Source organism: Anthonomus grandis, chromosome 10 (genome assembly GCF_022605725.1).
Source record: "Anthonomus grandis grandis chromosome 10, icAntGran1.3, whole genome shotgun sequence".
NCBI classification, from domain to species: Eukaryota; Metazoa; Arthropoda; class Insecta; order Coleoptera; family Curculionidae; genus Anthonomus; species Anthonomus grandis.
Window position 1 is genome coordinate 15,485,571 of NC_065555.1, and position 12,508 is coordinate 15,498,078.

At 28.0% G+C, this 12,508-nt stretch overlaps 1 protein-coding gene across 5 annotated transcripts in view; it reads right to left on the reverse strand.

The window, feature by feature from the left end:
- The window catches only part of LOC126741647 (dopamine receptor 2-like), a 317,442-nt gene that overhangs the window by 58,325 nt on the left and 246,609 nt on the right, over positions 1-12,508 (reverse strand). For 2 of the 5 annotated variants that reach the window (XR_007662250.1, XR_007662251.1), the window contains exon 1: positions 7,563-7,675. Coding sequence is in view for 2 of the 5 variants with exons in the window: in XM_050448178.1 (XP_050304135.1) it covers positions 10,116-10,200 (85 nt within the window). In the remaining 3 variants the exon portion in view is untranslated. Of the gene's footprint in view, positions 1-6,953; positions 7,230-7,562; positions 7,676-10,115; positions 10,201-12,508 lie in introns of those variants that run through there. The other 3 variants (XM_050448178.1, XM_050448177.1, XR_007662249.1) reach the window with 2 other exon arrangements.

A 12,508-nucleotide genomic window follows, 5' to 3' on the forward strand; every position in this document is an offset into this window, starting at 1 on the left:
ACGGTTCCTCAACTATAAGTCTAGGAGAACTGGAGCGATGGATATTAAATCATACAGCAGTTCCCGAGGACATACACCAAGTGCTTGTACTTTCTTATTATATATTCGAAGATGAACCCTTGAATGTCCTTTCGCTTTGCATTATCTACAAAACATTAACTGGGGTTAGCAGAACGTCATGCAAATATTATCCATGCTGATGCGACATACAAGTTGATTTGGCAAGGGTTCCCGGTATTAGTTGTAGGAACTACAGATAAACATAGAAAATTTCATCCGATATGTCTAGGGGTTTCGACAAACCAGCGTCAGGAAGATTTTACCATGTAATTTAATAGTTTAAAAGAACAGGTTTTGTTTGTATACGGACATTCTCTACAACCGTCGGTATTAGTTTGTGATGCCGCAAAAAGTATCCAAAATGCTTTTACAGAAGTCTTTAGTCCTGAACCCATTGTGAGAATGTGTTGGGCACATGCAAAAACAAAAATGCAAACCACGGTTGAACAAACTTGCTCAGACAAAAACGCCCGAAAGAATATATGTGGAGCAGACTTTCCATATGCATTTTGTCCTTTTTTTTAAATTTTCAACCAAAGATGGCGTTGCAAGCTATATACACTTTGCTACAGCATTATGCCACAAAAGACGTTCCAAATGCACTTTGTCCCATGCAAATTAATTAATGAAAATACCTTGGACTTTCTATATGGTATATGTCCATTACCAGTAGACAAACTAACAGAAGTTTGTCCTTGCACCGTGGACTTATTGCCATTTATTTGTCGTTACACTTGTTGCGGTTAGAAGTGTTTATTTTGAGTACTTTCAAGTTCTTTGTTTTTTACGGAATAAATTTAAAATAATGGATTTCCCTGTGACAGAGGATCATATAATTGATGATACGGATCGTGGTAGTAAAAAAAGGAAAAAAAATCTTACGTCTAAAGAGCGTAAAAGTAATGTCAGGTAAGTCTTACCTTTCCGATACGCGGCCATTCGTATTTGCCAGCGGATCGTGTTTTCGAGCAAATAGAAAAAGTTACACGATCCTACCTACAGTACAATAAAAACACCTACAAAATATCATGAGATATAATCCCAGAATGGAGACGTTAGACAACTTGGTAAGGACTGGGTTGTTTACGATATAAAAACTGCGTTAACCTCTTTAAAGAAAATTGAAGGGATCAGTGCGGCCAAACGGATTATTATTAAGAGATCACAAAACAACAGCAATATTTTGCTTAAGACCGAGTTGTTCTACAGAATATCCATCCGAGCAATTTCAAACGTTATTAAAACGCGGAAAAAAGCTTTCGACTTTACAGCTACCTGTTGTAATGCTTCAAAATGATCTTAAAACAAAAAAACTCCAGAGCCTCTCAAAACTTTTGGTGGAACTATCAGGGGCAAATTGGATTAATGATCTTGAGTTAACATGGTTGCAACCTATTCTCTCTAATAACCATGAACAAAATGAGAATCAAGTGAACCAAGATGAAACTGAGGGTGATAATGCTAGCGAAGAAGATGACATGCTATGTGACTGCAATAATGATGACGACGGGGACCTCTATGACATTTAAAAATATTTTGTATATCAAAAATAAAATACTGATCTTATAAACCTACTTACATTTTTTTCATATCCTTGCTATACTTATTTATGCCGCTTTGTATAGATAAACAAAATTCAATTTGTCCAAGGTTGAGAAACTAAATGCAGTATGTCCTACAATTTTTCAAAGTTTTTTAGGATATAATCAATACCAGATTGTCTGCATATAAGTACATCATTTGCAAAATTGTTGATCAATTTTTCGGGTATATCATATTTTCGATAAATTTCTTGCCAGACACGTAGCAGTTTTTGCTTATTTGCCAAAACTACAAAAAATGGACAAAATGCATCTAGAAAGTCTGCTCCTCATATTACAAGACATTGATGCTTTACAGTCTGTTACTTCTTCTGAACATTTTACTAGCGCATCACAGCTTTTTATGAGAAAATGGAAAATCCAAATTAATTTTATTAAATACTTTAAAGAAGAGTGGTTAATTCAAAATCGCAATTGGTACCTAGATGCTGCCCCAGGATCACCAGCCACAAACAACGCACTGGAATCGTTTAATAGAACCATAAAATATAGCAATACATTACGCAAGATTTCCTTTGTCTCGTTTTCTGGTTATCGCATCGGAGATGGTTAACGAATGGTCTTGCAAAACTACAGAGGAGCCCTTTTCAATTACTCCGCTTATTAAGCTTTCTGATTGGACAAAAGCATATCAATGGGCAAAATTAGACAAAAAAATAAAGGTGTTAGATGCTGACACGAAGAACAATGTCTATATAGTACGAGGAGGTTAAGTATTGGATGTTCAGGCTGAAAAACCTTGGGAAACTTTTAATGAATTCTTTTTTTTTTTTTAAAGAATTTTAAAGAATTTTTTTTTTCCACTTGTAGAGTAACAATTCCCAAAGAAAAAGATGATTGGATGAATGGTAGCTGCAATTGTCCACAGTTTTTTAAGATGTATATGTGCAAATATCTTCTGGGCCTAGCAATTAGATTAAAATATACAGTTCCTCCTGTAGAGGCAAAAAATATCCATATTGGACAAAAAAGAGAGCGTGGACGGCCATCAAAATACAAACCTGCTTTGGTAATTCAGTGATGTTTTTAATTTATTGAAGTCTTATTATTAATTTGTTTAATGTTCACTCTTTTTTGTTTTGTGGTTCAAATACTGTTTTAAAATGGCATTTTTTGTTCTTTTTGTTTCTTAAATAGAAGACAATAAAGTATATTTGTGATGCCTATTTTTGTTTTATTTTATGCTCACTAGCTTTTGTCATATTATAAAGTATGAAGTTCAAACAGTTTTTAGAAGCTTTATTATTTAAATAGCTATCCAGATTAGTATAAAATAGTTGACAATATTAACTTTATTAGATGCTAAAGATTAGATGCTTAATAAGTATTTTTGTTGCTCCACCCAGTTTTTAAACGTGCTAAAAAGTATAAAAACTGATGTTCGAATAAATACTACCCAAAAAAATATATATTTATAATAATTTAATTTAACTTACGTTAAATTTTATCACTCGTTCCAAATTTTATTTAATACATTTAGTTTCTTTTAATTTTAATTTTTTATTAAAGAATTTTTATATCTAGAAAACTTATTGCTAAGAAAAACCGAGATAAATAATTAACAGCAGACAAAATATTATTAGAAAATACAAAAAATTAAAAGAAACAAGGTAGAGTCGAAAGAAATAAAAAATCCTAGTTGATAAATTTTGATAAAAATTGAATAAATTTTATTAGTTTACCTCTTGGTGCACCAGAAATAATAATAAATTCTTCTGACAATAGATTTAATGGTTCTAAACCAACTAACTAAATTAATAATTTTTGTTAAAATATTTTTATATTTATTGCTTTAGATAATAAAATAATAAAAAGTGCGAAAAAAATTAACATAAAGAAAATGGTTATATAGAGAAAAATGAAATTTGCATAATATAGTTACAAAAATAATATATTTTTAACAATAATCCAATTATTAAATAAAAAATGAAACAGTTATTAGTAAATAGAAACGTATCATCCATTTTTCACTAAGAGATCAAACGAAAACAAAACATAGGTAAAAACACAAAGTCACGGTCTCATCAAATCCATATAATTTTTTAAAGCTACACGTGTTTCGCTCCTATCGGAGCATCATCAGGCCTAAAAAATACATTAAGATATTTTTCACAAAACAAAAAGAACGCTTATAAAACTCATTACCTAGACCTACACAGATCACATTACAACTAACAACAAAATTAACCTAGCTTTTCTTTTGTTGTTAGTTGGAATGTGATCTGTGTAGGTCTAGGTTTATATGTATGGTGTAGGTCTAGGTTTATAGTTTATATGAGTTTTATAAGCGTTCTTTTTGTTTTGTGAAAAATATCTTAATGTATTTTTTAGGCCTTATGATGCTCCAATAGGAGCGAAACACGTGTAGCTTTCAAAAATTATATGGATTTGATGAGACCGTGACTTTGTGTTTTTACCTTTGTTTAGTTATTAGTAAAATTTTTTAGTTCACGTTATTTCATTTATGTTAAATTTAATGTATAGTTTATAATTATATTTATTTAATTTATTTTCTTCTAATTTTTATTTTTTATTAATGAAACTTAAAATTATCTATAAAAATGATTGAAGTATCAGAATATAAATAATTAAAACCAGTAAATAAATTTTGATAAAAATAAATTAAAATTTTATATGTTACGTTAATTTATCTTTAAATGCACTAGAAATATTAATATATTCTTTTAAAAATAAACTTGATGCTTTTAAACTAACTTACTAATTCAATATTTAATATTTTATGTTAAAATCTTTTTATATTTATTGCATTTATTAATCTAAAAAAATTAATCTAAAACAGGTCAAAAAAGCAAAAAAAATTGAATATAAAAAGTGGTTCATAATAAACTATATTAGGTCGTATTACATAAATTACGTTAGAGTTATTATATCGTTAGTAATTTTATTTAATTTATGTTCGTTTAATTTTATTTTTTTTAAGTTTTAAATAATATAGGAAAATTATAGAAAAAGAAATACAAGTTAAAAAAATAGCAGAAAATAGTATTAGGGAACATAAAGAATTGAACAAATTAAATCAGAAGGTGTAAATAAATAAAAATGAAATAAAATAGAATATTAATGTTAATTTATTTATTAAACGTGAAGAAAAATTTAGTTTATAGACATTAGATGTAAAATGCATCAATAAATTTTCTAAACTAACTAATTAATTTTATGGTTGATAATTTATGTTAAATAATTTTTTTAATTATTTAACATAAATTAATTCAATTTTAGTCTTGCAACTCTAAGGCAGTCTAAATGTCAAAACATTATTCTAAAGAAAAATTAAAACTAAATATTCCCCATCTAAAAGAAGCACTCAAATTATAAAAAAAAAATTTTCTTATACATTTTCTCTTAAAATGCTAAAAAATAAAAAAAATAATAAAGAAAGATAAGGAAATGTCAAAAAAGTTTCATACAAAATATAAAAAGAATTCTAGAGATAGAAAATAAAAACTAATATTTATTTATGAGCTCTTTTACTTATAAAAAGATTAAGCAATTAAATTTAAAGAAACATATATAAAAAAATAAAAATAAATGATGTAAGATAAAACAGCTCCTATAAGATGGCCATCAACAACATATTATTATGAGGGATATTGCTGAGGTTGCTTTTACATATTTGAAGTTGTTTTTTTGTTTATCTTAAGGTTGTTACCAAATTTAATTTAATAAATAGTTTCCGTGTAAGATTTTAATTATCTACTAATATTTACTTTCTTATATTATAACTTATTTTAAATAACTAAGTAAATAAAGCAATTAAAATCTATTTAAGTGCATGTTTGATCGCTGTGAACACACACAATAACAGGAAAGATAAAGAAGGCATCAGAAAAATTTAATCAGAAAGTTCAAATAAAAAAAACTAGTAAAATAATTTTTCTGATAAAAATTAGAATTAAATTAGAAATTTTCTAAGCCAACGATTTTAATTTCTTATAATGTATGTTAAATTTATATTATGTATATTTAATTTTTTATTTTTAAACTCTAAAAATAAAAAATTTAAAATCTTGAAACTAAAGAAAAATTAAGACCAAATATTCCTCAACGTAGTACAAAAGGCAGTTCTATAAAGCAAAAAAATATTTAAACAATAAAATTCATACTAAAACGCTAAGAAATTAAGATGAAAAAGTTGTAATGATAGATAAGAAAATGTAGAAAAAGTTTAACACAAAAAATATTTAAAAAACCCTAAAAATAGGAAGAAAGACTAAAAAATATTGTAACTTTAAAATAAAAGTTTTTGCTTTACTTTTTAAAAAAATAAGCAGTTATAGTATAAAAAATTAAAGAATAAACATAACATATATAAATGAATGTTTAAAATACAAGATAAAGTAGCTTTTATAACATAGTAACATTAACTTATATGTCATTAACTTAATATTATGAGGGCCATTGCTGAGGTTACCTTTACATACGCAACAACTTGATTTTTTAGTCAATATTAAGATTTTTTCAATTTCTCTCAAGAAAATTTATCTTGTATTTGTGTTCGTATTATTATTTACTTTATTTAAAGCAATTAAAATATATTTAAGTGCATTAAGTTAAATCACTGTGAACACATAGAACACACAAGATAACTGCAAAATAAAAAAGTATATGTGAATAAAATAAATAATTTGGAAAAAAAGATAAAACTTTTTTCTTATGCAGCAAATAGGACCTAATGTTATACACGTGAGACGCCACACACATATACAATGTAACTTTTTCTAATTTTTCTTTAATTACAGCATAAAAACTATGATCATTAGTTTCCATGATGTCATATTTACTTAAAAATAATTAGGTTTTTAAGTCCAACAATTTTTTTAGCCAAATTCAAAAGTTACGATGTACTTTTGTTATTACTAGTGTTGTGCTTGTGGAAAGCTGTGATTATTGTGGACAAATATATAAAGCAATCGAATATGTAGAAAAATATACGATTATTTATTTTTTCATACAAATACCCAAAGTCCTTTAATTAAAATGAATATGTACTAGTTTTAAAAAAGATTAATAATCATTTAAAAATCTGCTTTATCCATAAGCAATAAAAATGAAAATATGTGTCTAATTAATTATTATTACAATAATATTTCCCTTAATCAATTCCATTTCAATCAATTTAGCATTCAAATAAGAATTGCGAATAAATGTTGCGATTATAAAAGAAAAGAACTGTTGTCAAAGTGAATTTAATAGGGCATAAAAATCAAAGGACTTTGAGCATAAAACATATATAAGAAATATACATTAAAGACAGCACAACATGTTATTTACGTGTGTATATATCTCGTGTCCTTTTGTATATAGCTTCGTGCCCCATGAATTTTGGATCGGATCAATAAGGATAAGGCTATTACTTCCGGCAACAGAGAGTTAAAGTTTAAAAATTTAAAAATAAAAGACAGAGGTAGATCGAGCAAATGGTAAGGAGGCGGCAACACAAAGGGAGGGAGGATTGGATTTGGAGGGGGCCCTTTGCTATATAAACGTCTGCTCGCATGAGTTGTGGCGTAGTGAGTATGCGGAATAGTACCGGGTAGATGAAAAACGCTGGAAAAGAACAAGTTAGTCTTTAGTGTTTAGAAATTAACACAATATGATGGGTAGCTTGCAACTTAATTATATAACACTCCAGTTTTGTTAAAAAAACATATTAAGTACACTTTGTTTGCCGCGTATCACACTTTAACTGAAAAATATATATGCATAACTTAATTGAACATTGTATTACTATACTGGTTTTCTACATATCGCTTAAAAATCCAAATATGTTTCGAACACAGTAGTGTCCATCAACAGGGAGATAATAAAAGAAATTGGTCGTGAATAAAAGAGCAAAGAATACTCTAAAAAAATCTTAAAATTAATATATCTCACACTTACAAGAGTTTAAAATTAGCACAAGTCACGCACATCGAGGCTTAAGTTCATGTCAAAACAAATTTTTTAAAGATTATGTTCTTGACAAAGATGTATTGAGACTTGACAAAGATTTTGAAGAATGATAGTTATAATTTTGACACAGTCAAATTCAAAGTCAAAATATGCTCTATTTGTTAAAAAAAAAAAGTAATTGCTTTTTAGTAATGCTTAAAAAAATAAAACCTAATAGGTATGTATAATAAAGAAAAAGATATAAATACACAATTACTAACAAACAAGAAACGTAAAAATATTACACATATAAAGATACACATTAGGAAAATACATCTGGGTAAAATTCCTCTAGCAAATAATATAGCCTTTCCACTAATAACATTTTAAGATTATGTCTAAAACCTGTCAGTAATATTTTCTCTTTTTCTGTGTTAGAAATGGTTAAATATATTAAAACCCTCATAGAAGGTTTTTATACTATAAATATGTATGTCTACAAACAAATTTGTACCAACTTTTCTTAGGTAGAGACTTATGACCATAAGAAGTTATTCTCATATAAACAAGGGTTGATATGAATCCCTGGGTTGAAGGCATACATTTTGTTGAATAAAAAGTTGTTAAATAAAACAGTTGCTAGTATCCCCCAGAAGCTGATACTATTTTAGGGCAAAGTACACCGTCTTATTAACTCTTGATCCATGTTAGTGAGTTCTTACCTTTACAGCAAAACAACCCGAAGAGGCCAATTTTTTCAAACTTATAATATGTTCTTTAAATTGAAGATTCTTGTCTAATATAGAGTCAAAAAATTTAATGGTATCATGTTTAATGATTTTAAAGTCTCCAATTGTTTCATTTTCCAGGCGGCGCGGCGTTCAAAGCACTAAACTTTGGTTATATTGGAGTTTAGCATTTAATAATTTGAATCGAATCAATCTTTTATTTGCCGAAGATCAGCCGATGATGAACTATGCTACAAGATGCTGATATCATTAGTGAATATTATTGGTTGTGTATGAGTATATATTGGTCTTAAAACCGAGCCCTGTGAAACACCCCAAACTATTAAACCATGTTCAAAACATAAAGATCTGATGTAAACGTGCTGCTTGCGATCTTTTAAATAAGAGATAAATTAAGACAAAGCTATGCTCCTTATGCCTTATAGTTTTACTTCTTGCAGCAGAATCTTGTGACAATACAATCAAAATCCTTTGACAAATCGTAAAAAAAGCTGCAGAAACCCCAGCATTTTTAATTTGGCCACACAATTAAAAAACAGAGTTGTAAAATAGCATTGTCTCTTTGTCGTTTTTCTTTAAAACTAAATTGGGGTATACTGAAAATGTTATCGAATCTCAGGAAAGTTATTAAGCGAAATTTGAGCAATTTCATGCAAATAGGTCTAACGTGGACAGATTTTTCAAGGATTCACCTTGACAAGTTTTTCATGTAACTCATTGATCTAGTAGAGGATTTAAATCCCTTTGAAGATCTTTTGCCCTTTTATGAACCTTTGACGTAATTTTAGATTTTAGTTTAATGACTGGAAAAATTACATTAAATAGATACACCACATAGCAGGTTGTTAATGGATCGGAGATATTAGGCGGAGTTCTAGTTAAGTTAAAGTTATTAAAGTTACCACTAGTATATAATCCTCCATACCATGGTATAAGTTTAGTTTGATTTTCAGTCTCAAAGATGTTACGTTAAAATTGAGATATTTTTGGAAAATAGATTTATAAGAAAAAAATAAAAAGTCAAGCCAAACCTTTCAAAAAAATATTAAGTTCGCAAGAAAAATACTAATGAACCTCTATGTAGAGGAAAAACTAGTGTCCAACTTTTCTTACTACACATTTTCACATTTGCGATTTTCTTAAAAATAGGCATAACTTAAATGGATATTTTATATATTTTCTATTTGGAAACGATTATACTACTACACATTCACAAAGAACTTCATGAAAGGGGTAAAGTCGATTTTCCAGATATCCAATTTAAAGTAATAAAACAAAGTCGGATATATTTATGCATAATGTATAAAATAACACAGCCCAAAAGAAAAAACATGAAAATCCGATAAACGCGATTAGCCTTTAAAATCCCCTTCCTCAGTTTGAAAATAAGGACGACATAAATCATGAAACTTTAATCATCAGTCAGATACCTGAAATATATATATCGAATTTTAGCTTTAAATTCCCCAAGAATGAACAGCCCACACGTTTATCTTGCTCTAACAATTGACGTCTATAAATTCATTTGAAACTCGAAGACTTTAGGCCATTCGTCTTCTTAAAATTTTAACGTTTCCAGCGATAAATTCCGATTTCGGTGTGTCTTAAACTGGTGCAACCCTTAGTTGTTATATTTTTCAGTGTAATATAATAGTATTCAGTGTAAACCTAAACTGCAAAAACAAAGTATTACCTTTTTTTTAAATAGCAGCTTTTTCACCTGTGAAATAAGAATCCATTTTCCACATAAGCTGTTAAGAAAAGGGGGCTAAAAAAACGCGAAAAAAGGAAATTGATCGACCGATTTTCTCACCTGACTAGGTTTACTCCTGAAAGCTGGCTGGTATTTTCGCCTGATTGATCTGGGGCAGCACACGCAGAGGATTCGAAGAAAAGCCCTGAAAAATGCAAAAGAAATACATTATTAATATAGAACACGTCTTCGACTGATATAAATTGTGTGTTCTTTGTGTAATGAATCGGAATATTCTTATGAGTTAAAAAGCAGAATATTTTAAAAAATATGTTTAATAATTTAAGGTCTAAAACCTTATTAAATTGTATTTTTTTAAATAGTTAACTTTTTTGGAAGTGGTATTCAAAAACCACATTTTACTTTAATGCAATTTTAAATGCTATATTTACTGATATAGAAATGGATGGTCAACATTTTTTTTTGAGATGGAAAGATATATTCTTTTTACTGAAAATAATTTTTATTGCTAGAGACTAAAGTACTGAAAGTATATTTCTTTCGTTTTCTTCTTCTTCCTTTTCTCTTTCTTTTATTAAACCATTTTAAATGTTAGTGTATACACCAATCATTCTACTACTAAAAATTTTCTTAGAGTATTCATGCTTTAGTTCTACACAAAAAATAGGAATGAAAACTACTAAAAGACTCAAAATAAAAACATCATTTCATAAAATGACTAATAGATTATCAATTTATATATAATATGTCATGTGTCATTATCGTTAAACTACCAAAATTCCAGCATTTTGGCTTGAATTTAGCTGACTTAAGCAGGCGTTATAATTGTAATTATTATGTATTACCACATTTATGTACCATAGGTCACCCTATAGTAAAAAATTCCTGTATAAATCACATACATTAGGAAAAATAAATTCATAGAAAATACACATTCATTCTTATTTTATTATTCTTTTAATTGTATTGTTTTTATTGCATTTATTCAATTGCTGTTTTTAATTTATTTTTTTTTTATTATATTTGTATAGAATCTGGGCAAATACACTAAGAACCAGCTTAGCTTTTATACATTTATGTATGAGTCATATAATACCATGCCTTTTTCCTAAATAAGCTCGCTGGACTTGCTGGCACCAATAAATATCTCACAAATACTCGGCCAACTAGTATTATGTCTATTTTGGGCCAAAAAACATCGGACAGCATATAAATATCTTTGTTTGACATCCTATTTTAGATTAAAAGGTGTATTATAGCTATTTAAGTTATGCCTGAAATTAATTTTAAATAATTATCAGGACATAAATATAAAGGTAATATTTAAAAAAATTAAAAAAAGGTCAGAAGTAAAATTTCCAATAAATAGGTATATCATACTCAGTTAAGTTATGCTAGAAACTAAAAACAATTAAATTAAAAGGCCGTCATTCAAATAAGCTGAAATTGTAAGGAAGAGTTTCTTCAGTATTATTGTGTATATTGTGAAAATGCTATCTAATAGAGAATGCATTTATAAATATTATATTCATCAAAAAATATAGAGGTTAAACCGGAAGAGAAGGGAGAAGAAGACTTAAGGGATGTTTGCTTTTATTAACTTTAGGGTTGACGTGCTTTTATCTTGAATTATCTGGCATTATGGCTTTGAACTGAATAACTTTGCTAAGTAAATGCTTTAAAAGTTGCTCGATCGTTCTCTAAGATTGTTAATTTAGTTTAACAATTTAAATTTATTATCAGATATATATAATTAAAAAAAGAAGGTAGTAAAGTTAGATAAAGAACGAAAAAAATATTATGATTTTCTAAAAGGTCATTGGCGATCGCTATGAAATGCTGCTTTTTATCTAAACCGAAAATTCGACGACGGTGAATATTAACTGTGTAACCGTAGATATGATTAAAGGTGTGACAAGTTATTCGCAGTTGTATGTGGGCAAAATTAGGAGTAATGTTAGTGTACTGTCCCTTTCAAATTTTATTAAATTAAAATTTGACTGGCCAAACAAAAGTCATAAATGTATTAAATGTAAACCAAGGGCTTAAATAGTTCCTTTAGAGTAGAAACTAATACTTCAAAAAAATCTTTTTTAAAATCTGATTTATATCCACAGGGGGTTAAAATTAAGCATTATAAATTTTTCCAGAAAGATCAATATTCAGGGCCAAAATACACTAGCAACTTCAGAGTAAGACCTGAAGAAAGACCCATGAGATGTTAGTTTTTTTCAGTTCTATAAGCCTGCCTAATTAGTATCTGTGAGCATTACCTTATTTAAAAGAACTTTGTCACATTATATGGTGCGCCTATTCATTGCAATGATAGTCTTAATTTATTTTTTATTAAGTTCAATTCCATCTTACTAATTGCAATAAAAAGAGCTAATTACCTGTTTGTTATTGGACACTTTAACATTGACTTTAGGGTTAACGGTTATGATAAAACCTTTTTTGTTGATACTATGCTCAACTATAAGTTTTACTCTTTC